This window comes from Rhodamnia argentea, chromosome 1 (genome assembly GCF_020921035.1).
Source record: "Rhodamnia argentea isolate NSW1041297 chromosome 1, ASM2092103v1, whole genome shotgun sequence".
NCBI classification, from domain to species: domain Eukaryota; kingdom Viridiplantae; phylum Streptophyta; class Magnoliopsida; order Myrtales; family Myrtaceae; genus Rhodamnia; species Rhodamnia argentea.
In genome coordinates, this window is record NC_063150.1 from 23,350,772 (window position 1) to 23,376,322 (window position 25,551).

The 25,551-nt window shown below is 39.5% G+C and overlaps 2 protein-coding genes across 4 annotated transcripts; one reads left to right on the forward strand and one right to left on the reverse strand.

Moving 5' to 3' along the window:
- Positions 1–8,727: 8,727 nt before the first annotated feature.
- LOC115750320 (40S ribosomal protein S3a-like) lies at positions 8,728–11,693 on the forward strand. The gene is made up of 7 exons (XM_030687592.2): positions 8,728–8,801; positions 8,914–8,961; positions 9,085–9,190; positions 10,180–10,317; positions 10,408–10,593; positions 10,873–11,073; positions 11,381–11,693. The coding sequence occupies exons 1-7, from the start codon at positions 8,791–8,793 to the stop codon at positions 11,474–11,476; spliced, it is 786 nt and encodes a 261-aa protein (XP_030543452.1). The 5' UTR covers positions 8,728–8,790; the 3' UTR covers positions 11,477–11,693.
- A 612-nt stretch (positions 11,694–12,305) lies between these two features.
- Positions 12,306–20,313, reverse strand: LOC115750267 (protein NETWORKED 1A). Of its 3 annotated transcripts, none has more exons than XM_030687498.2 (4): positions 19,955–20,313; positions 18,888–19,137; positions 13,908–18,166; positions 12,306–13,636 (listed from the first exon to the last, which is right to left on the reverse strand). In XM_030687498.2, the coding sequence occupies exons 2-4, from the start codon at positions 18,988–18,990 to the stop codon at positions 12,596–12,598; spliced, it is 5,403 nt and encodes a 1,800-aa protein (XP_030543358.1). In that variant the 5' UTR covers positions 18,991–19,137; positions 19,955–20,313; the 3' UTR covers positions 12,306–12,595. The 3 variants fall into 3 exon arrangements, with proteins under 3 accessions (XP_030543358.1, XP_048129851.1, XP_030543359.1); XM_048273894.1 differs by having other exon boundaries at positions 18,888–19,144; XM_030687499.2 differs by lacking the exon at positions 19,955–20,313 and adding an exon at positions 19,772–19,936.
- Between the last annotated feature and the right edge of the window lie 5,238 nt (positions 20,314–25,551).

A 25,551-nucleotide genomic window follows, 5' to 3' on the forward strand; every position in this document is an offset into this window, starting at 1 on the left:
ATTGCCTGGTTGCTCCTGTTTGAATTTGATTTGCCCCCTTGGAGAAGGACTTGTATGCAAACGCCTCTTGCCATTCCACACACCAACCCCAATTACCATTCAATAAAAGGCAAATATTCTCCAGTTCATACGGTCAATCAGTAGTATTCATACTATATTCCTGCGGGTACATATTGTAATCCTGGTTGGTGAGCATATAGTAAGAATTTAATAGACTCGAGGACTTATTGGGGTAAGCTGTCCTACGAGGAAGAAAGCAAGTGCCCCCCTAATTTCGTCAATTTTTTTTTAGGGAAAATACTACAAAAAACTCCAAATTATGCTTATTGCGACACATTTACCCTAAACTTTTTTTGGTGACGTGAAATATCCGGAATTATGCTCATTGTGACACATTTACCCTGAATTATTTTTTTATGATACTAAAAACTCCAAACTTATATCCGTGTGATACATTTACTCTCCGTTAAAATTCCATCAATAAATGACGTTAAAAATCTGGCATGGCAGTTGATTTGGCATCATTAATATGCTCTAAGAATAAATTGACCTTATGTGGCATTTATATTAAAAAGAAAAAAAAAACTAAGAAATCCACCAAAAAAAAAAAAAAATCAAACTGAAGGATAGAGAGGGGTTGCAGTTGCAGATAGTGGAGGGCCCCACCAAAGTTCCGATTTGCAGATGAAGGCCCTCGACCACCACGAGTAGAGTTCCAACTTGCAAGGGATACGCACAAAATATGACAAATTGCAAATCAGGAATCAACCCATAACTTGAAGACGTAAGCAACCATAGAAGAGAAAAAATAGAAGTTCTCAACTCCAGCAAACATTCTCAGGCCACACCTAGAGATTCTTAACCTGTGGCCACATTCTAGGCAAGCCAGAGAGAAGTTCTGATAGTTCTCGAAGCTTCTTCGTCATCTGCTCGATTTGGGCAAGCGCGACCGTGTTGCAGATCTGGCCACGCTCGGCCATGATGACGAACTCGATGCCATCTGGGATCGAGCTTCGCTTGCCCGCGGTGGTCGATGACCCTAGCTGGCGAAGTCGGAACGAAGGTGGCTCCTCGGACCATCTGCAATTTCTCTCTCCTCTGGTTTTTTTTTTTTTTTCCCTTTGCTTTTTTAGTTTGTCATTTTAATCTTTTTCTGACATGACAGGCGCCACCTCAGCCCAATTTATTCTTAGAACATATTAATGATGCCACATCAACCGCCATGCCAGATTTTTAACAGCGTTTATTGACGGAATCTTAACGAATGGTAAATGTGTCACACGGATATAAATATGAAATTTTTAGTATCATAAAAAATAGTTCGAAATAAATGTGTTATAATGGGCATAGTTCGGGATTTTTCATGTCATAAAAAAAAGTTCAAAATAAATGTGTCACAATAGATATAATTTGAAGTTTTTAGTGGCGGTATTTTCTTTTCTTTTTTTATGCGAGAAGAAGTGGGGAGGAAAATTCGAAATTTTCTAGGGAAATTCATTCTCTTCCTTTCCTCCGCGTATCCAAACGAAGCCTGACCTTAGCTTTTTCCATTATTACGAAGGTGCGTGCTTGCTAAACAGGCGACGGGGAATACGGTAATTTAAGTAACCAAGGGTGATTCTGTTTGAGTGAAAGTGTTCTTCTACTTTCAATTCGTTTGGTTCGCCGAAAATAAATTTTAGTCAATGGAAAATACTTTTCGATTAACAAAAAAATTCATGCATAACAATTATGAAGTTAAGTTTCTAGATATAAAGAGGTGAAAACACTTTCTCGAATTGTTCATCATGATTTTTTTAATATTTTATGTATTTTATTTTTTTTTCCCTTTTCTTCTTTCTCCTCCAATCACAGCACCTCGGCGTCGGTCGGCGACCAACCACCTAAGGTCAAGCCTCGCCATATTCGACATGCTCAAGCTTGCCGGATCCCGATGAGGCTCGACCTTGTGTGGCTAGTTGGCATCACTAAGGCCTGGCAATCATCGGAGGAAGAAGAAAAAGAAAATAATAGAAAATTATATATTAATTCGATATTTTTTTTTTTGGCCTCGAATGCATTCATAAGATTGAAATCATTTTTCAAATAAGATACAAATGCCAGAAAATGTTTTGGTATCACATATCACAAAATAAAGGAAAACAAACCATTCTCATGGAAAACGATTTCCCTTTTTCATGGAGTTTTCCACCATCCAAGGAAGTTTTCATGTTAAATGAAAATACTTTCCAGGAAATCGTTTTTCAGAAAAATAATTAATGTTCCTTTATTTGGTTATATGTACCAAAAATTAGATCTCATTTGAAAAATGATTTCAATCTCATGATTTTATTTTAGGCAAAAAAATTCAAGTTTCTAAATTATTTTTATATATTATATTTCATATTTTTTTCTTTTCTTCTTCCTTCTTCCTTCGCGTGACTTCCTCCATGGCAACAATATGGTGGTGGTCACTGGCGAGATCAAGACTTGCTGGCCTCGGCAGAGCTCGGGCTCACCTGGATCTCGCGAGCCCCGATCCCATGGCCTCGGGCAAGCTCGAGACTTGCCGGGCGTTGCCAAGGCCCAATGACCGGTGGAGGGAAAAGAAAAATAAAAGATAAAATAGAATGTAAGTAATTAAATTTAAATTTAAATACAAAATATCAAAATATTAAAAGTTGAAAAATTAAAAAATTAAAGAGGAGCAATTTGGAAAGTGTTTTTACTTCTTTAAATTTAGAAACTTTATTTTTTGATCGAAAGATTTAGAAACTCATTTTCTAATTTTGTGCATGAATTTTCATTGACCGGAAAATATTTTCCGTTGACTAAGTCATTTTCGACGAACCAAACGGACAAAAGTCTAAAAGATTAATTGCTGAAAAATACTTTCATTCGAACAAACACTCCCTAAACTTCAATTCAATTCATCAAATGCGTGGAACTTCCCTCGACTTCCAATCGATGCGCATTGGTCTTTATCCACCTAATGTTTCGATGAATAATTGATGTCTCCCTTTATGTGGCAAAACATGCGATGGAGACAAACATGTGAAGTCAATGTCTCGTCTATGGTGATGCCGCGTTAGCCTCAATAGACATCGGAAAAACAGACCTTCTCTTTCGAAAGAGACGAACCGATTGAGAGAGAAAGGGGCGATGGAGGAGTCGCCGGCCTGGGGTCAACGGAATTGTGAGCGACCCCAATTGGACCCTCTTCCCACTCGGCAGTCCTCATGGCCTTACGGGTTTATCGTTCTCTCTCCCTCTCTCAACTTGCTCAAAATCCATGCTCCGAGCCTTGATGACCTCACATCAAGGCCAATCCGGGGTCGTCGGGGTATACAATGGAGCTAGAAGCGACATTTAGGAGAAGTCGAAAGTGGTGGTGACGAGAGAGAGAGACCCGTCGACAGTGGGACGTTAGGGGGCACGGACATAAAGGGACAAGGCCGGTGGATTGTGATGATGTGACTTTGGATGCAACATCTACATCGGCAAGAACCCTCTTCAATTTACAATCATCAACGTTGGGTGTTCTCTTCTTTCCCTCCCTCTTTTGCCCTTTTATATAAAATCATCATCGAAACATTGTATCATAGCAAGACACAATCCTATGGTCGTCTCCATTGTCAATGCTTCCGCTTATCCGTTGATGACTAAGAATTCGAAGTTTTTTTTTTCTTCTTCCCCTTTTTTTCGTAGAGGGCGACCATGGTTGCTTGTCTCAATGGGTTTTGTTTTTAATTAACATAGTGCTTGGCTGTTTTTGCTCTTTGGAAAACTGTACTAGCATGGCTACATCATCTTTACCACACTTCCATTGGACTCGATTCATGTAAAATAAGTTTGTTGAACTTTGTGCTATTTCTCTGCTTAGCATCGTGGCTGATAAGGGTCTACATAGCAACGATTCTGGTTCTCTTATTTTCATTTTTCGGAACAAAAAAGGATGAGAATCATGTTTGATAATGTAAATGATTCTGATTCTATTCCCGAGAACAATTTTGGAGCAAAAACAAGAAAAAAAAAAAGTTGATTCTGAAAAAAACAATCACTTTTGAGAATCACAAAACAAAATTAAGTTTTACATCTCTCACTTTTCTCTTTCGGGTTTCTCATCACTTTTCCATCGACTTAAAATAAAACGAAGTCTCATTTTCAAAAAATATATATATACATAAAAGATAATAAAAATAAAAAATGAAATGAAAAAATTTGGAAAATTTTAAAAAAATAAAAAAATACGAAAAATCCCTAAAAATAGAAGAAGCTTAGATTTCAACTATAACATCATATCTAATCTAGTGGCACATCTTCCTTTTTTTATTCTAACATTCTAGCATCTTTATCATTCCAACAAAAGTACATGTTTGAAACCACTAATCATGCTTTTTGAACGTGTCACCTCTAATCTTGTTATGATGATGCATCTTATTATCGGAGCTTGCTTTGTTTTGAAGCTCTCTGAAATTTATCTTGGTTTGCAGTTGGACTGCATTGTACCTCTCTTGTATTCCTGCGGAAATAAATGGAATGTTATCTTGACAAAAAAAAAAAAACCAATAATATGTTTTATCATATTCTGTATTTGGTAGCTATCCATGATAGGATAAAATCGGATATAGGAGCATATACCCCAAATAAGAAGATCCTAGGGGGAGGGGTGGGATAGAGCCGGATATGATTTTTTCTTTTTATAATATAAAAGATTATCTAAACTTAGGCTCTCATTTTCCTTCTCCTTTATTCACACACGCGACTCCTCTTCATCGTCATTCGAGCTTGCTGCTTTTTTTTTTAATAGTCATTCCTAGCCTCGGATTCGCTGAGTAACTGGATCACCTTTCTTCTTTGTTTTTTTGACGAAAATCATATGCACAGAGGAAAAGCAAGAGGAAGAATCCTTGTTCCTTACAGCCAAAGTAAGGTCGTATGTGCAATCATTTGTTTTAGAACCGACGAATTCAAATGTGGACGTGAACATGCTTAATACTGAGATTTGACTCTCTTTTCTGTGTCATGGAAGTATCTCTGAGTGTTTGTATTGGTTGTATGCTCATTGATGCTATCTGATTGCTGTGTGCAGGGCGATCACTACAGGAGTGTTGTAAGCAATAAGCGACATTACAGCCTAGACGCAAACTGTCATACAGAAGCCTCAACTGAAAATGCTTCTTCTCAAAGTGGCAACCTCATTAATCTTCTCATATCACAAAAATAGTACTGTTCGCCTACACAATTGCAAATGATTATTCGTTCTGATCAATTTATGAATCATAAGTCATATTCATTCCTGAAATTAATAGGAAACATTTTCATGTATTGGAATCATTGGATGATTAAATGGAATGACTTAATTCACTATATTTTTACTGATAGCTTATAGAATTTAACTTAAATTTCTTGGATCGTGTTCATGCTTGTTGTACATATTCATTCGTTGTTGAAATAACAATCATCAAGGCTTGTGTATGTTTAGGAATGGAAGGTACCGATTTTGGTCGAACTCAAGGAAGGGGAACAGAGAGAGACGAATATGTATGGACAATAGATGAAGACAATGCACTACTAGATGGTCTTGATGAACTAGTTTGGCGAGGAATGAAAGCTTATAACGGCTTCAAAACGGCTACATGATTATGTTAGAGAAGTGGTTTGAAGAAAAGCTTCCTAGTTTAGGCATCAAGGGTAATCCACACGTGGAGTCGAAGGTGAAGAACTTGAAAAAGTTGTACCATTAGATATATGACTTGAAGAATCAAAATGCCTTTGGGGGGGATCATGAGAAGCATTATGTTGATTTCATTTGAAGCATAATTCACAAAAATAATGCAAGGTTTGTGTCACTTCTTCCCATTTTTTCTTTACTACTTTTTTTCATTTTGAACAAAACGATATACTTCTTAGCAGACCTATCCAAATGCTTCTTCTTTGAAAGGCAAGTCTTCCCTCAATATGATCAAGCAGCAACCACATTTGGAAGAGACTGTGCCAAGTAAAATCTCAGTGAAGACCTTTTAGAAGCTCATGAGGCTATAGATCATGAAGAACATGAGAATCGTGATGATTAGACAACTAATTGTGCAAGTCAAAACTTACCGCCATTATCATCTTCTCGAACACAAAATAATTTCTATCCTTCAAGAAGAAAAAGGGCAAAAGCAAGTAAAAAATGGGTTGCTGAGTTAGTTGAGAATGCATGTACTTTTGGGTCTTTCTTGGAAAAAGCTAACAAGAGAATGGAGATGATTGCTAGCAGCATTAGGCATGCTAAAGGTTTGTACAATGATAAAAGAAGAATCAACGATGAGCTTCTTCAAATGTCTCTAAATAGTGTGGATTGAATAAAGCTATGTAGAAAATTTGTGATGATCTCGAGAACATTCATTGATTTCTTGGATTTCAAGAAGAAGACATGAAGATATTGTGGAACAGCTTCTCCAAGAGATGATACATGGGAAAGACCAATGATATGTTTTTCTGAATGTACTATTTTTTGTGAAGTTTGGAGCTTGGCTTTTAGTTTTCATGGTATTTAGTGTGTTATAGGCAGAGTTGGAGCAATGGGTCACAGTATATTTGCGCGAGTTAGAAGGGAAAAGTTATCCTAATTTTGTTTATAAGTAATTGGTTTGTTGCCTTTGCTATTTTATGAAAATGAACAATGTCGAACAATGCTCTTTTCGCTATTTCCTGGAATCATATGTTTTATGAATGTGCTATTTCTTGTGAAGTTTGGAGCATTATTCTTAATTGCTGTGGTATTTGAAGAATTAAGTAGGGCTGTTATATATTGATATCCAATTTCTACCCAATAATGGATAGGGATAAGTTTACCTGGAATGCCGTAATTTTTGTACGACATTCGGTTGAGTGCCATAACTTTTTTTCGCTTACTTAAGTGTCACAAATTTGAAAAATCGATTAGTTAAGTGCTATTAGCAATTTGCCTCGCTGAAAATCCTATGTAGATGCCGGAAAATCTAACGTGGCACTACCAGTCAATGTTATTTATTTATTTTTTTATTTTTTTGAAATTTTTTAAATATATTTTTTAAAAATTTTGAAACTTTTAATTATTGATCTTTTGTTTTCTTTTTCATTTTTTGCCCTTGGTGAGCAAGGGTCATTAGCGACCCACGCCAGCCACGAAACCCTCACCCAAGGCCGGCAAGGTCGTGAAGGCCCTCCCCGACGAGGCCATGATGGTTATGGGCAAGGGCCTTCGCGTCCTCGCTAGCCAGGGGCTAGGCGGCCCTTGCGTAGATCCGGCGGGGCCGTGGTACCCTCGTCGGGCAAGGGGAAAAATGCAAAGAAAAAAGAAAAAAATAAAAGAAAAAATTTGAAATAAATAAATAAATATTAAAAATATCCATGTGTGACTGAAAAATAAACAAAATAATAGTAATAAATCCACACATGATGATTTCTGAAAATAGCACTAAAGTGATCGATTTTACTCCGATGTGGCACTTAATTGAGCGAAAAAAAATTATGACGGTCAAGTGAACGTCATACGAAATGACACTCCAGGTGAACTTATCTTTAATGGGTATGATAGGATATAAATATATCTAACTTTAAATTCGTAGCTCATCAAATAGTAGATAAGATATGACAAAATCCCAGGATTTCTTATCATGACTAGAAATTCGAACGAGTAAATACAGCCTAATTGTTAGAAGTCATATGCACGCTTTTACATGTTCTTCAAAAAACCTATGATAGATGTCCTTGTGTTTGTCTTCAAACTTGCTGAGGGACGGCGAAATGCAACTGTTTTCTATATATTTATTGATAGATTGAACAAGTGAAGTCAAAGTCCATTCAACTTAGCAAAAGTTGCAGAAATGAACACAATTAAGATTCAGACATTTTGACCAAAAAGAAAGAAAGATTCAGACATAATACTGCAGAAGTCCGTCCTTTTGTTGCGTAAAGGAACTTTGTGGAGCAAATAGTAATCCAAAAGAGCAAAAAGAAAAATCCCTTTCCTTAAGGAAGGAAGAGAACATGTTACGCAAGTCTAATATATGTACTAAACTAAATGTGCACCGTTGAGATTGGTCAATTCTACGTGGATTCTGTTGGACATGATGATCAAGATCTGGTTTGATGCATATGTTTTTTTTTTTTTTTTTTTTTATGATCCAGGATCCGCTAGTCGTAATCGAGCCCACTCACCACCCAAGATACATATGTTAGGCTCTCTTAATAATATAATTCTCATAAAGAAAATAGATAATGATAGAAATGGTCAATAAACTTTTGGGCTAATATGCAATGTGCCCCTTGAGCTTTCAATGTGATTCTTGAACTTTATTCTTATATGTAACGTGGTCTTTGAACTTTATATTGCTCAACTTTCTTGGAATCCCCAAAAGGGGAGGGAAAACTTATTTATATTCAAGTCCCTCTAATTACAGCTATTGATCCAATTAATTTAGCGGTGGAGATCTAATCTTAAGAAATACCTAGAATACATTGCCCATATTACCATCATGAATATCCATGCCCTAGAAACATCTAGATATGATTCCTATAAATGTCTAAATGTGTACATTTTCTTTGTTGCCGTTGGAAATATCTAAAATAATGGGCCTCCAGAAGTTTCAAGCTTCAGTCTGGGCCTTTGGGCCGTTGGGCCATTTCGTTAATTTATTGGGCTTAGAAATTTTGGTCCATGACGCTAGAGTATAGCTACTAGCCACTTATAAGTTGGCAAAATTAGGGTTTCGAGGTCTAAAGGATTTTCAATTTTCCGCGCCGTCTCTCTGGAGCACAGGAAACCTATCTTCTCCAGCCATGGCCGTCGGGTGCTCCTCTCCTCTCGCTTTCCCAGCTCGCTCTCGTTGTTCGTGCCTTACTCTGTTCATTTTCTCGGTGAAAATGGGCTAATGTTGTCCCCTTTCTATCTGTTCGGTGCAGGAAGAACAAGAGGATCTCCAAAGGGAAGAAGGGCGGGAAGAAGAAGGCGTGAGTGCTTAATCCCGCCTCGGCTTTGTCTCTGCGTGTGAAATTGATTCGATTCTTTTGCCTGTTTTGAGCTGCTGATTCTGCTGTTGTTTGATCTTTTCTCGTTTGGTCTGGCGGTTATAGAGTTGATCCATTCGCGAAGAAGGATTGGTACGATATTAAGGCGCCCTCTGTGTTCACCGTCAAGAATGTGGGCAAAACGCTCGTTTCTCGTACTCAGGGTACAAAGGTACGATTTTTATTGTGCCTTGTCGTAAATTTGTCGGCTGTTGGACGTCTCGTCTTGGTGTTCTGGAATGCTTGGCTGAGTCCTCGTTTTTGCGTCTGAAAATCATTTGAAGATTATTGTAAATGGTGAAGTTTGGCTCAATGCCACGAGATTTTTCTCGTGTAGACATTGTGAGAATAACGTAAGAAAAGTTGATCCGTTTTCTTCCTTTGTTTTCATTTGGTACCTTTTGATAAGCAGGCGATGAACCGATTATATTCTCTTGATATAAAAAAAAAAAATTGGTGTAAGGGACACCTTATAAATGGATTGGACTTTTTCGGGAAAAAAATCTGCTCTGGATGTGGACTGGGAATTTGTTGGGTCTGTAAATTTATGCATTAGATGTTTGTATTCTCATTTGAAGTTTGTTCCTGTGAAGTGTTTTTCTCCATGAGCAGGGAACTTGGGTGTAGGTTATATTTCCTTGACTGACTTCCCTTGGAAGCATCAAAGTTTTTTCTTGCTGTTTCGTTCAGCACTTGTCAAGAGCTTGATCAAGTGATATTCTATCCTTACCAAAATGGAAGAGGTCTTAGTTTCGATATCTATCATCCGACCCTGTTATACCTAACCCAAAATATGAAAACAATCTAGAGTGCTTTTGGAAATCTCTGTGGAGCTTCCATGATTGATAAATTGATGTCAAATGGTATAGCACAAGAACATACATGCATCATGCATGATATCCTGTGAGACCAATGAGCCTTATAGATTTGGATTTGCAGTCAACATTTACAGAAGCTGTGGACCTGGCTGTTTGAGTAAAAAGTTCTTGTTAATTAGGGATGTGCACATAGGTGTAGGTTAAGTGACATTGTTTTCTTATTATTGCCCCATTCACTCTGTATCCTTGTAAATGCCTTTTATGGATTTGTATACCTATGTATGTCCATATTGAGTTAAAGAAATGGGATCTACATGTAAGACTTACGGGGCCTATTCTGCAGATTGCTTCAGAAGGTCTCAAGCATCGAGTGTTTGAGATATCACTTGCTGACCTTCAAGGTGATGAGGACCATGCGTACAGGAAGATCCGTTTGAGATCTGAAGATGTCCAGGGTAGAAATGTCCTGACTAATTTCTGGGTAATGTTCACATTTACAGTCGCTCAATTCTGTCCTTGTTCATTTGCATGTTGACTCTCTGTTGACTCACTATCTCGTATGATAAATTAGGGCATGGACTTTACAACTGACAAGCTGAGGTCCTTGGTGAAGAAATGGCAAACTTTGATTGAAGCCCATGTTGATGTCAAGACGACAGATAATTACACATTGAGGATGTTCTGTATTGGCTTCACTAAGAGACGTCCCAACCAAGTCAAGAGGACCTGCTATGCTCAGTCTAGCCAGATTAGACAGGTTATTTTCTAGTATTGAGCTATAACTGACTAGCATAGCTAGAGTTGTAATTCATGCGGCTTTGGGATTCGTCATGAATTCTTCGACATCATTTTATAACTTGGGATCATATTATGTTCTTGTTAAAATTTTGAAGAATTACAACATGGGTGATCTGTCTATGTCTTCCCGTAGATAGTATATCTTCAAGTTGGCAACAGTGATTTTAGTCCTCAAGTTCTTGCATCATTCACATATGATTAACTAAGCAGTGACTTTTAATTTGTTTCTCCTTTTCAGATACGTAGGAAGATGAGGGAAATTATGGTAAACCAGGCAACATCTTGCGATTTGAAAGAGTTGGTCCGCAAGTTCATTCCAGAATCAATTGGAAAGGAGATTGAGAAGGCAACATCAAGCATCTATCCCCTACAGAACGTGTTCATCCGGAAAGTGAAGATCTTGAAAGCTCCTAAGTTTGACCTTGGGAAGTTGATGGAGGTATGTTCCTTGTTGGAGCACCTATAAAAAATGTTAAATGTTGAAGTATGCATGAATCTCGAATGGCAGACAAATCTTTTTACTTTTGCCATCTTTAGTATGTGCTGCACTTAAAAGTTATTCCATTAAAGAATTTGGGAATCTGGATCTTTCTCTGAAGTAAGAGTAAAATTGGTGATAATTTACCCGTGCCAACTAGAACAGAGATGATTTTGCAGCTTGGTTTTCTTAAAGGATCTTTGCTTGGCCCAACATCTTCCATAATCCCGGAGTCATGCTAATGGCCATTCTGTTGCTCTTTCTATAGGTCCATGGAGATTATTCGGAAGATGTTGGTGTGAAGCTGGACAGGCCAGCTGATGAAACTATGGCAGAAGTGCCTACCGAAGTTATTGGAGCTTGAATGTAGAGTGACAGAGATGCTGAGAATGTGTCCTTTTGTGAGAGTTACCTTGATCATTTCCAGGGAGGTTTTATTTGTGAACCCGCGGAAAATTTTCTTTCGAGCACCTTATGACCGTTTCATCAAGGGAGAGAAGACAATTTAGTTCTTTAATTTTGTAGACACCCTTAGATTTATGTTGACAGCCATCTAAATTATGGGTAATTGGTTGTTTATTCCTATCTACTGAGTCTCTGATGTTCCAAATTTTGTGAACCTTTTTCATGGGACATTATCATGGGTCCTGTCAGACATTTGGCAGAAATTTGGTTTAAATTGTTTGCAACCCAGCATCCATATATCGACTAATTTGTGATCTCTTAACTAGTCCCTTGTTCCCTTTGTTATTTCCCAAAACTAATAGAAATCTAGTGGTCCTGTCAGCCATCTGAATATGTAGGGAACTTGGTTACGGCGGACAAGCTCATGTTGGTGCTTCGGGCATTTGTTCAAGGATGTTAAGCATTCTTGGTTGGATGATCAAGTGTCCCTCATTGTCGGCGTCCCTCATTGTGGTTCGTTTTTGTTTAGGGTGAATCTGTCTAGTTCATGGCAATTCTTTGTTCTGCGAAATACTACAAAACGGTTCTCGCATTGATAGGGAGAAATGCCACGAGTATCTTGAAATTTCTTACAACTTTAAGGTGTTTGTCGATTCCAGATATTCACAATGACCATCTTCTGGCCTTAGTTATGAGCTTAAAGCAAAATACGTCGATTCGAGATATCACAAATTCTTCATCACAACGCAAAAGCGAGAAAACAGAAAGGACACTGCTAATCGAGTAGCTTGAGCTGAGAGAATCTTCCTGGGTAAATGCCGTTAAGATCTGCTGATCACCATCTACAAGCAAATGGTCTAATGCAAGGATGTACATTATGACTAGACAGAATAGCAAACACAACTTTCTCCTGGAGGCGCCCATCGCCCCTAATTATTCTGGTCCCAGTGAACACAAAGGACCAACTGTTTCATTCCTAATAAGAACATACTACTAGTATATGAGAAGGGAAGGCAAAATGCAGCCCATAAAAGCAGGCACTCTTGCTGCTCTTACATCAGCAACTCGCTTGCCCCGATCACTCATTAGCGTTAGGCTTCCCGCAGCCACAAAAGCAGGCCTTCTTCTTTCGCCTTTCCCCGTTCCTCGATCCGCTGTAAATGAAGTCCCTCAGGATGATGCCCGTCCTGCTCCTGGAGAACCTGCTCTTCCCTTTGCCATTTTTCTCGTCCTCCATCTTCAGCAAGACGTAGTTGATATTCTGCACCTCGAACTGCAAGCGCCCGATCTTCTCACTCTCTTTCCTCGCCTGTTCCCTCACTTTCTGCTCCCGGACGCTCTCAATGTCCTCCATCTCGACTTCATCCTTCTGACCCAATGAGGATAAGTTCACGTCGATATCTTCCGCCAGATGATCGTTCATGACCATCAGATGCATGACTGCCTCCTCTGCTTCTTCTAGCTGCCTCTTCACTGACTCGTACTTGACCTTGAGTGACCTCTTGCTCCTCTTCTTCAGTTCCGCTTTCCTTCTCATGTCCTGCACACTCGCCTGGAGACCGGTCAACTTCTGAGCATCAGAAGCGAGTCTGTCCAAGATCTTTCTCTTGCTTCTCTCTTTACCAAGTTCTCTACTGGTCGAGACCTCGTCAATGCCCAATTCTTTCTCAATCTCTAGTTCTGACGAAGGGTTTAGACTCTTCTTCCATGCATCTTCAAGCATCTGATTTTCTGTCCTTTCTTCCTCTCTACTGGTTATTTCATTAAACAAAGAATCTGAAGCATGATCCAGCGGAATATCTTTCATCAATTGCCCTGTCTGAGGAGGACTTTCGTACTTGGACTTGGTTGGCTTCTGGTCATTGCTGAGAACATTTACAAGTACTATTTCCTCTTTGTGGAAATCCTTTCTCCCTAGCGAGTCGCTTTGGAGAATCATAAGCGCATCTTCGCTTTTCTCCATCCCGACCCTTCCCATTTCTTCCCTGACAGCCTTTTCAACAGCTTCAATCCTTTCTTGCATCTTCTGCAAATCTGAGACTGCTGGTACTGTAAAGCTTTGTTCTTCCAGGAATTTGGCATGTCCATTTTCATGAGATTGATATGCCTTTTTCGCACCCTGGAGAGAATTATAACAGAACAAGTTATCATCTTCAGCTGAACTAGCTCATTGCTCAAACGGCACTATACTATATGATGCAGCTAAAAGGCATGGAAAAAGTCAATGAGTTGCATGTCTTCACTTTTTACCTTCACTCTCTGATTTTTCATATAATTCAATATTTGATTGTAGCACCAAAAGAAGAGACTTTCTCATTTAGTCATTACTTTTCGGTTTATCTACTCAGCATGTTTTGAAATGCAAACTTATTCTCGATGATGAACAGTACCTTGTGCTTCCAGTAATTGGATTGTGGATTGAGAGATGTCATCCCATCTCTAAGAGTTGATAGGATTGGAACATAGGCAGATAGCTCACTCTTTAGTCCACTAATTTCACTCTCTAAGAACCCAAGTTTTTCTTTCATCTGTTCAATATCCCCATTCTTCGTAGCACTTTCATCCCTCAAGCTTTGACAGACTTCACTTAGCTCCTGAACCTTATTTTCAAGTAGAACTTCTCGAACGGAAGAAATTTGGAGATCAAAGTAAAAAGTTGCAGCCTCAGCCTCCCAAAGTTCAAACTCATTGCTCCTCTCTTGCAGCTCCGAACTCAAATTCTCTTCTCGAATCCTGCGTTTCTCGATTTCATTCTGTAATGTGTTCACTTTGAGCTCGAGATTCTGTTTTACTTCCAAAAGACTTTCAATTTGTTCCTCCTGTCTTTTCCTTATTTCAGATAACTCCTCAATCTGCTTTTCTACATTTTCTCTATCCAGTCTCGACTCTTCGTGGTCCCTTTTTAGTTCCTCGACAGTTCTCAACAATTCAATGGCCGAGAAATGCGAAAGCTCCAGTTTTTGGTCTACTTCCGAAAGTTCCTTTGCCTTCTCTCTCAGAAAATCGTTGCCAATCAAAATTTGGTGGTTTAGTTGATCGTTGAAGTCTCTCACTTCATTGAACTCTCTGTCCAACTTCTCGATCGAGTCAACCAGGAGTGACTTTTCTGCCCTTTCTGTCTCTAGTTTCTTCGTCAGCATTTCAATCTCCTCCCTTAGATCGCTGTTAATCACTTGGAGGCCACAAAGATCAGCAACAAGAGCTTTTAGTTCTTCAGCTTTCTCCTTTCCAAAGCTCTGGAAAACTAGTGAGACGTTACCAAGAGAATTCAGTTCTTGGATTATCGCAGAGTTTTCCTCTTCAAGGGCACGCTTCTGTTCTTCCGAATCTGTAATCTTCTCCAGCAAACCTTGGTTTTCAACTAGTCTGTTGAAGTTATCTTCCTGCAAAAGGTGGTAAGCCATCTGCATGTCAACCAATTTCTCACTCATCACTTTTGTATCAGTCTCTAGAGCCTCCTGCTGTTGCTCTGCCTTGCCTAGATCTGATTTCAAGAGGTTTTTCATCTCTAGAAGCTCATGCTTATCTTTTTCCAGCATCATACATTGCTCGGTCATGATTCTAAGCTCCTGCTCAAGGAAGTCTTTTCTTGACTCGAGCTCGTTACACTCTAATCTGAGTCCTCCAAGAAAACCTATCAGCACAGTGTTCTCAACCAGCAACTTTTGCTCTTCATCCCTGCTCCTTGTCAGCGATTTCTTTAACTGCCCTACTCTGTCCAAGATATTCACAAAAGGCAGTCGGTCAAGTTGGGAAGGTACTTGCTGTTTCCCAATCACACCTTCACGCCCTAGTTCTGCATCAATTTGAAGAGCCCTGAACACCTGACAAATTTCTGTCTTCAGTCTTCCAATTTCATCTGCCAGCATTTCCCCTTCTACCTGCTGCTCGAGATTTTCGCTCTCGAGTTCAGTAATCAACTTATTGGATAATTTCGAGGCTTCAACGTGCTTCTGACATTCTAACAAGAGGGATAAATTCTTTGCTTCCAGATCTTCTACAAACTTCTGCAAGATAAATGTCTCAACTTGTGCATTTACGGCTTTCTCCACTTCTTCCTCAAACTCCTTCTTCCTCAGTTGAATTTCTTCTTGCAAAAACCGTACATGGTTTTCCAAACCTGCCAAACGTGCCTCACTGGATTGCAAGTAAGTTGAACGTTCTTGTTTCTCTATGCCAAGGTAGCCCTTTAATTCTTCGACTTGACAAAGAGTAGTCTCTTTCTCCTTCTCCAGTCTATCACATTTTTCTTCCAAGTTGGCAAACCTCCTTTCGAGACTTCCGAGTCTCTGCTCTACATTATCCAAGTGCAAGGCAAGGTTGCTTCTTTCACTCACGAGGCTGGATTTCTCATTAATGAGCAACTGGCAGAATTCGTCTAACCTCTTCGATTTTTCTCTCAAGCTCTCAGCCTCAGATCTTGCAGCAGATATCAAACCCTCCAAGGATGAGTTTTTCTCCAAAAGCTTCTGCATGTTTTCAGTGATAATCTGTAGCTGAGAAAGCAAAGCAGCTTTATCAGTAACAAGACTGCATTTTTCTCCCTGCAATGATTGGCAATTTTCCTGCAACATCTTGTTCTTCTCTTTGGATTCTTCTAACACGCTGTTTAACTGAGACAAGGAACTTTCAAGCATCGCATTCTTCTCTGAGATTGTGTCCATGTTCTTTAACTTTTCATAAAGAACTTCTCTCTCATCTCTATCCCTTTTTTCGATCTCTTTCAACTCAGAGTTCTTGCTTTGCAACTCCTTCACTGTTTGTCCGAAACATAGAGGGTCGAGACCTGCCAACTCCACTTGGGAGAGAAGTGCTTTATAGCACCCATTCAAGCCCTCAATTTCTTCTCGCAGTTGAAAAATCTCTTGCTGGAGCGCAGTACTTTGTGCTAATTGTGTTGCAAAATCCTGCTCAAGCTTCTCTTTCATCCCCTTCAAGCTATATAGTTCATTCTTCAAATTCTTCTCTGAGATGACGGAGGATGTGTTGAGTTCAGTGAGGCTCCGGTTTTCTTCCTTGACCTTTGTGATCTCTCCTTCCAAACCATGTTTGCAAGACTCCAAATCCTTCAACATTTGAAGCCCGCTTTTAATTTCCAAAGCCAGATCTCTCTGCTCTTGCTGCGACTCATAGTGCACCTTCTGTAAAGTCTCCATACTCGCTTGAATGTGGACAAATTGAAGGCGATCATCTTGCATTTGTTGTTGAAGCTTCCGCAACTCTTCATGCTTCCTAGAAAGTTCTTGGTCCTTCATTGTAATCTTCTGTGACAGGATCTCTGCATTGGACTGCAGAGACTGGTTTGACTTCTCCAATAAAAGACGCTGCTCTTCAGCATTCTTCAACTTCTCGGCACCTATTGCAACTTCACAATTTAGCCTTCCGGTATCATCTTGAGCTCGAGAAAGCTCACCTTCCATCTTAGACAAAGTCTCGAGACACTGCTTGTACAGGAATGCGACTGCTTCTTTCTCTTCATTTGATTTAACAAGAGCCTGCTCCAGCTTTTGAATTTCTGCTTCTGCCTTCGCAGCTTGCTCAGATAGCTTTCCAGCATCCATCTCTGCGAGCGAAATTTTACTTTCTAGAACAGATATTGTCTCCAGGCAGTGTCGATACTGAAGTAGACCAGCTTCTTTTTCAGCCTCTAGTCTGGAAAGTTCATGCTTGAGATTCTGTGTTTCAGTTTCTGCAGCAATAGCCCGTTCACTAAGACATTTCGCATCCTCTTCAACTCGAGAGAGCTGCATCTCAAGGCTGGATATCTTTCTTAGACTCTGATTGTACTGAGCAAGGCTAGCATCCCTTTCAGCTTCAAGTTTCTCAAGCGCTTCCTTCAAAATTTTTATCTCAATATCTGCTTTGCTCGCTCGATCGTCGAGACCCCTCGCATTCTCCTGTGCATGGTCTAGATCTCTCTTCAGTTTAGATATCTGTTCCAGAATTTGCTGGTATTGTGAGAGCATAGAATCTTTTTCAACTTGGATCTCAGCCAAGATCTTCTTCAAGGTTTGAACCTCAATTTCTGCCCTGCTTGCACGTTCGGACTCTGAAGCGACCTGAATTTTGAGATTTTGATTCTCGCTAGATAACTGTGACAACCCATTTTGCAAAATTTCAGGAAGCTTCAATCCTTTGCTGGTTATTCCATCAGCAGCCCTATATTGAGAAGTCACTTCATCTGACTCAAATATCTCGTGCACCTGTTTCAGACCTTTCTTACTTATACAAGAGGTGGAACCAGAGCTTTCTGAATATCCTCCATGTCCTTTTACGCCAGATGCATTGTTTGAAGAGAGAGATGAAGCATCTCTATTTGCATCATGCACATCAAACGATGCACGGCGAGGGTGAGAAATTTCTGGTGTATGAGGATCAACCTCACCTCCTGATGAAGTGGAGGCTGAATCTTCGGCTAGTACATCATATACTTGATCGGGAAATGCTTCTGCCATAGTTCGATGAGCATGGCGAAGCTCCACTGTGGCATGGTTGTACCTCTCTGCTAGCGCACGATAAGCGCGGTAGAACTCCTCGACCAACTTCATCAGCTCCGGGCGTCTCTTGTAGTACATTTCTGCCCTCCTCGCAAAAGAGTCCGCATCTTCTTCGATGAGTTTGATCATTGCTTTGACTTTGGCATCCATATCTGGTTGCAGAAAAAATGAAAAGTTAAAGTGCAGTCGTGAATGTAGTCAAATCTGCATGTCGCACATGTATGCAAGGAAATGCATTTTTAAGCTGCTCTGTCATTGAGGGTATAGTAATAGCAAGGTTGGTAATTTATGTTGGGTATGCTGGAAGTGATCATCGAAAACAGTAAAACTTGGATGCGACAATATTTGAGAAAAAAACAATTGACATTTTTAGTACTGCAGATCAAGTATGAAGAAGACCTCCAATCCAATGTCCTATAACCAATATATACTCTAGAATCCGAAATTAATGAACAATCTATTGTGATAAGTTCAGCAAAATCATTTCACAATCTTCTTTGTCGGGGAAAAATAAATACCCAACTTAAGTAGTAAACATAGTAACTCAGCTCACAAGCAAGACTCAAGTAAATACAAAATCTTCAACTCTCTATAGGGGCACATGATTGAGAAGCTCTTAGGGTTTGCAAATTGTAGCTTCTTGCAGGGATAATAAGCCCATTTTTCTGCTCCTCAATTCGGGGATGCTTTCAAAAAAGAACTGTTCTTCCTTTGAGAATGGTTCTTCCAGACATTCATAGCAGCAAAAGGTGCTTCCATGACTCATTATTATTGACCCAAGAACAAGCTAGCACCTTGTAGATTGAAAAGCCATTTGAAGAGGATCCTCTTAAAATGCAGTTAGGAAGACTTTCCATGAAAGGAGAACATTACCGGTAAGATTTTCCTGAAGCCATTTTGAATTCTTTGGACTAATGTGGCTACTCCACCACCAAGAATACAAGCGTCTTGACTCGGAGTGTAACAGAGTCGCCATCACTGCAGCAAAAATAAGCGCCGCAACTGGTTTCGACTTAGCTAAAGCCGTCCTTGGACCAGTGACAAATGCCTAGGTTGTAGATCCAGGCCAGAGTAACAATACCCGAGTCTCCAACTTAGCAGCTTTTTTCAGATGAGTCTCTCTCTGTGAACTGAAACATAAGAGGTAAGCAAATGTGAGCATAACAGGGATGATGTATGGAGTTTTGACTGTCAACCAAAAAGGAAAAACTGAGGATTTCTGATAAACTGGAGATTTCCAAACCAATTTGCGTGTTTCACTATAGACTCCTTCCTACCACTAGAGAAATCAAAGCAAATATGCAAAGAAGAGGAAGGAGAAATGGCAATGCCCAATCCAAAACTGGGTGTTGCTTAATCTGGGACTGAGGGAAGGGTCATAATTTGTCAGTACCAAGGATATACTCAAATTCCTACAACGAAACGTTCCTAAAGCAGCCAACACAAATCCAGAAAATAAAGAGTTCAAGTTAATAACCCTGTAGGTGAAAAGTTTAATGAATAGATTGATTTGTCCAAAACAAAAACATTTTTGACTAATCTAAAAAGAAGTTCTAAACTTTATGCACATAGATCAATCAGTAGTCACATAAGGAAAGAAATTCACAATGAGAAAATAAACCGAGAATGCTCCATGATGCAGCAGCAGGAGTTCACTCCAAACATCAAGCAATAGAATTGACCAAGTAAAATAAAAGAAACATAAAGCTTTGAATTTTGCTCCAAGTGAGCCAGAGCACAAACAAGAACTATATTACCATAAGTTTTCACAGCCCAGAAGATCAAAAGCTACCAGGTCCAGAACAGCTCATTTCTTATACGATCAGCAAGCCAAACCCAAGTCAAGGAAGAGAGAATTGAGCCCAAAAGCAAACTTTCCACCTAAACCCAACACATCTTTCTTTCTCTTTGGCTTCGTCCAGATAAGATCAAGAACTCACCAAATGAACCGACTTTAACTTGCCGATCAGGAAGCATTACAATCACCGAGAAAGAGATTTTCCTGACGAGCTGGAAGCTCCCAGATCAAGCACAAACCGAAAGAGTGAAAATGTATGATCAGGGGATGGACTTATCACTGGATTCAGCAGCTGTGATAGTAGACTTCCAGCCGCTACAACTCTATCTCACCCCATTTTCTCTCTCTCTCTCTCTCTCTCTCTCTCTCTCTCTCTCTCTCTCACTGGAACAATTTTTCTGTTTCTCTCATCGATGGGTCGCTTTTGCATTATATTTCAATATTCGGGATTGGGTAGTGGGTACCGTCCATTGAGAGAGAGAGAGAGAGAGAGAGAGAGAGAGAGAGACAGGCAAAGAGTGGCAAGGTGTCATAAAAGTCCATGGCAAGCAGGAAGAAAGGCTTTGAAAATGTTCAGATTTTCTTTGCCTTTTTTTTTTTGGCAGTTGGACTTTTTGGCAAGTAATTAATGGAGGTAAATTGTGGAATTCAAGTTAGGCTTAGGTTTCTTTGTTTCGTGAAAAATAAATTACTTAAAATTTTTTTTGAAAGCAATCGCTTGTATAGCTTATAATTAATAAAAAAAACCTATTAAATCAACTGAATCATATTTGAAAAATTCATAGAAAAGATGGATGTTTTGATTAAAAAAAAAACACACGAGTTTCTATACAGTTAGCTATAGAATATATACATATATATATTTGACTAAAAGCAATTTTGTGGTAATGATTCAGCTTTAATCGACCCAAGATTACTAAGTAATTCAAAAAAAAAAATCCAAAATTCACATAATTATATTACCACCCAAATGATTTTGCTCCGTGAAAATGTGGTAATGATTCAGCTCTTCATTGGGTTTCGAGTAAAAAAAAGAAGCATGAATCTCCAGATTTTGCTGTCCTTTGTCGCCACTTTTGTCGAAAAGTGTAAAAGGGGTTTTCGTGGCTTGTGACAGATTTTGATGACTGAACTGCCCTCTTGCTTCAGATCTCAACGACGTGCTTTTCTTGGGCTCAGGATGGTTCACGTTGCGCACAGGTGAACAGCTTACCTTTTCCCACGTTGCTTCTCTTTTTCTCTTTTCTTTTCTGTCTTGGGCTGTGAAGATACCAAGGATCACTTCACCTGTAAGGCTACGAGGTACTAATGGATGGGATTAGTGACTAATTACTGATTTGCATAGGCTAACCGCAGCTTATTTTAGAGGGAGCTACGACTTGTGAGGTTGAGGGTGGGATTTTCTTTTTTGACAATATGGACCTTTCTGAGGTGCATCTAAACTAGTTAGAAACTCTTGAGTATGCGCATGTCAGGGATCATAAGTTCCATGACCCAACGGATGGGATCCCTCCTTACTCATATACCCTTGTGAGTGAAGCTTAATAGTGTCGTCATGGTGAGTGAGCGATGCAAATAGGAAAATACAACTGATCGTGGGAGTGGCAGCAAGGTGGTTGATACTATGAGTTTTGGGTTAGAATGAATATATCCTTAGGAGCTCTGAAGACGGCACTAACCTCCCATGGACAAACCGGTCGGGGAGTTGATGCTACTCTCCCGATGAGGCTATGGGAAGCCAAAACCAGTTATGATACCTAAAATATTTTGCTCGTCTCTTTTGACGGACTGAATGCCCGAGCATAGTTGGGCGTGGTACGATCTGATACGATGAAACTATTCGCCTTAATATTCTATGGGACAACATGAGAAAGAAGGCTGGCTTAGCATTCTCGACTCACTAGTGCCACACGTGCTAATTCCACAGCTGAAATCTGCCGGCCCGTGACTGACACACACACACACACACACACAAGTTAGGATACTGTCTTAAAGGAAAAAAAAATGGCTTTGTTCGTTTAGAGTAACTTGCAATTTCACCCTTTTAATTCATTTTCAATGGTAGGAGGTTTTCTTTTTTTGTATTTGAGATGCTGCTTTTTATGTGGTACGAAACCCTCCGAATTTTTAGAATCCTATATGAACAAACACGGACTTTTAGGTTCGTATGTATAAGACTATGATGGTTTATAATATCGGTCATATACTTTAGAAACTCTTAACATGCTATATAACAAACATAGTATGCATTGGTTTTCACTGTGCATAGAAAATCTTTCTTGTTATTTTTAAGGGCCGTATGAAGTGTTTCTTGGGAGGGTCATAACAAGAACTTAATGCTGAAATTTTCTCGGCAGTGGTCATTCTGTAGAGACTTCAGCAAAGTAATTTCTATTGTTGGACATCCAAATTCCAAAGTCCATCAAGCCAAAAACATATATTAAACTTTAAATGAAAAAAAAAACACAAAATACAGCTCTCTAAATTAGTTTTGGTAGTCGGTTGATGACTCCTATAAGTCAATGGGTGCAATTATTCACCATAAATTCCAATGAGGCAAGCTGCTGTTGTCATTTTGACATCTTGCCCCCACTAGAATAGCCAAATCACTTAAAATGTCACATATTTCAAAAATAATTTAATGTCATAGGCAAAGGACCCCAAAATATTTATCATAGTAGTCATTATGACAAACTTTCAAGACAGCACCGCAGATGCACATGATCCCATATAAGTAATTCATCAAAGCGAGAGATGCACATGCAACTTTAGCCACATTACATAAACTGTGAAAAATTTGTCATTGATACGACAAACAGAAACCGAGAAATTGACATATCGATCTTACGCATCTCGAGTTCGATTCTCGATTCAAGTATACAGAATACGAGGTTTTTCATCTACCCCGAAAATATCTCGCGTGCAGATCGTGAATTAATTTGTCTTCGACGTGCGAGATAGAGATTCGGTAGGCAGTTTCGATACCGCGAAATGTTTCTTTTCAAAAGCCATTACGATCTTTTTGTTTTTTTCCCCCCCTCTTTGAAGAGATGGGGCACAACCCCGAAATCGATTGAGGGTTGATTTAGATTGTGGCTCATAATCGTGGCCTTTCCGAAGGTGGGGCGTCACGTTCTCAAAGGTGGGGGAGCGGGGGGTGCTTTTAGCTTTAGGGACACGGTGGTTCCACCCCTTTTTGTCATCTCTCCAAAAGTCTCGAATCGGAGATTTCACGTCTTTATTGCCACGGCTCTCTTTTCGTCACAGGGGAGGGGGTGGCGTGGTGCAAGTGCAACTAAAACAATAAAAAAAAAAATTGCCAAAAAAAATCTTAAATTTATTATAACTATGTTAATTCGGTCTTAAATATTTTATGTTTCTGTCAATTCAATTAATCGGGTCAATTTTGACCGACCGGCGCTGATGTGATACTATCGACGCCGACGTGGATTTTTTTAATAATTATTTTATTTTCTTTAATATTTTTCTAACCATTATGGCAGCGAGGGTTGCTTACGAACCCTTGCCTGGCGAGATCAGGCGAGGGACCACCTGCCCTTGCCAGCCTTAAGGGTTGGGGAAAAATATTAAATATTAAAAAAATTAATAATAATAAATTAAGAAATTAATAAAGATGTTTACGTCAGAACAACAGTGTCACGATAGTATCGGTTGGCCAAAAATTGACCAGACGGACTGAATTTCTACAAATACAAAAGGTCTAGAACCGAATTGACAGAAAGAAAAAAGATATTTAGAACGGCATTTACACAATTACAATAGATTTAGAACTTTTTTGATAAGTCTCTCATAAAAAAAAATTATAGTTGAAAAGAGGACGAGCAAATATAAATTTTATGAAGGCCATTATTGAGTTGTTTACCTTTTAGGGACAAGGTATCATTCTTGGTGGAATATCCTCCGAGTGTTTTACTTGTTTGAAGCTCCTTCGATGCTCATAGTTGACGCAAAGAGGAGCAACCTCAAGTGAATAATAAAGAAAGTGGTGGTCATCCAATAGCGACGGTCTCACGACCTTGACCTTGATTTTTGCTTGGAGTAGCAGTAAAATACAAACATCTCAAGTTGCCGTTTCTTAAATATGAAGCCGATGTTTTAATATTCGCGGTACAATTGTGTTATTTATGCATGTTATAAGCACATATGCGTATTAATGTCGTCAGAATGAATAAACAATGTAGAAACTAGCAATGGGCTAGGAGCTAGTCAAGGGGCGACGAGTCGAAACGTTCACATTTATGTTCGAGACTCAGGACAAAGCGAATGCGCGTCATGTACGCCAGCGGAATTAGAGGAATACTAGGCATGTGGCGGAACACTTGACCCCTTGAGTTGATACACCGTATATTAACTTTCTTCACTATGTTGAAAAGTAATTGCACTTCTGCCAACACAGTCCTTATTTTCTGGGAGCAGAAGGCGAAGGTCGCTTCATCGGACTACTCAGGTAAGGAATGCGAAAGGAGAGAGAATGAGGGCTCCTCTTTCATTCTTCCTACGTTTGCGAGAAAACATGAAGCAACAATCATCCTTGATGTGTCTTTTCACGCTAACGAAAGACGTTATCGCTGTGCAGTACTACTATCCCTATCGTTACCCACCAAGAAGTGAAGCACTCTTATGTATAATTGGTGGATGCTTGTCGATACGACAATCATCCTCATCCAGTTGTTCCGCATATTGAAGATCACCAAAACACAGAACTTGCCGACACTCTTGCATCCCTAGGAAAATTGCCCAAAAAGTTTTAGATTTATTGCATTTTGGCCAATTCAATCTTAAACCTTTCAATCGTACTCAAAAGCTTGATGAATACTTGACACGGCAATGAATTGAGACACAAGACGTGAGATGATGGTCCCGGCCGGTGACCGGTACTGACCACGACAACGCCATTTGAGTTCCAATCAGCACGTGATGACTCAAAGCAGGAATTCAGACCCATGATCAATTTGGGGGAACACCGTGGGTCCTGTGGCCACATGGGTTGATTGGAGGCACGCACGTAGAGCCTCAGAATACAATGCAAGTCAATGGTCTTGGTGCTTGAATTTGCTCAGAGGATTCAAGGCAATGCTTGTCCGGGGGAACAAGATAACGTTGGATGATGCATCCATCAATCCATATGAATATAACCTGTTCGGAGTCAGGTGCAATTAGCTTAATTCTTTTATGTTTTCTTTCCTTTTCTCTTTTAGATAACAAAAAGCTTAGGGAAGGGGATCAATGTTGGTGAGCCTGGGAAATTTTCATAGTAATTCTACTCCTGCGGCGAGGCATGATTACTGTTGCTAGAGCGAGCTTGTCGTCATTGTCGCTATCGCTGCCCCACTACTGGTGCTGGTGGAAGCGAGGCCATAGTTAACCGAATTATATTATAGGTAGACCAGTCAAAATGGGTCATAAACCCATTTTTAACTCATATATGATTGACCGAGTTATTATATGAGTTATTTATATTCAATAAATATGTCATAAATGAGTTTAAAGATAATAATAGTGCTAAATGGGTCATAAATATGTTTACAACTTACTTAGAACCAACTCATTTTTATAACTCTCTTTTCATTCCCCTCCCCCTCACTCAACCTCGCGTTCGCTCACTCACTCTGCACTCTTACCTCAATTTAGGTATACATTTTCCTATATTGAATTAACTATGGAAGTGCTTTAGGAATACGGGTGAGGTCGAATATGTGTTGGGTATGAACCAGGTCC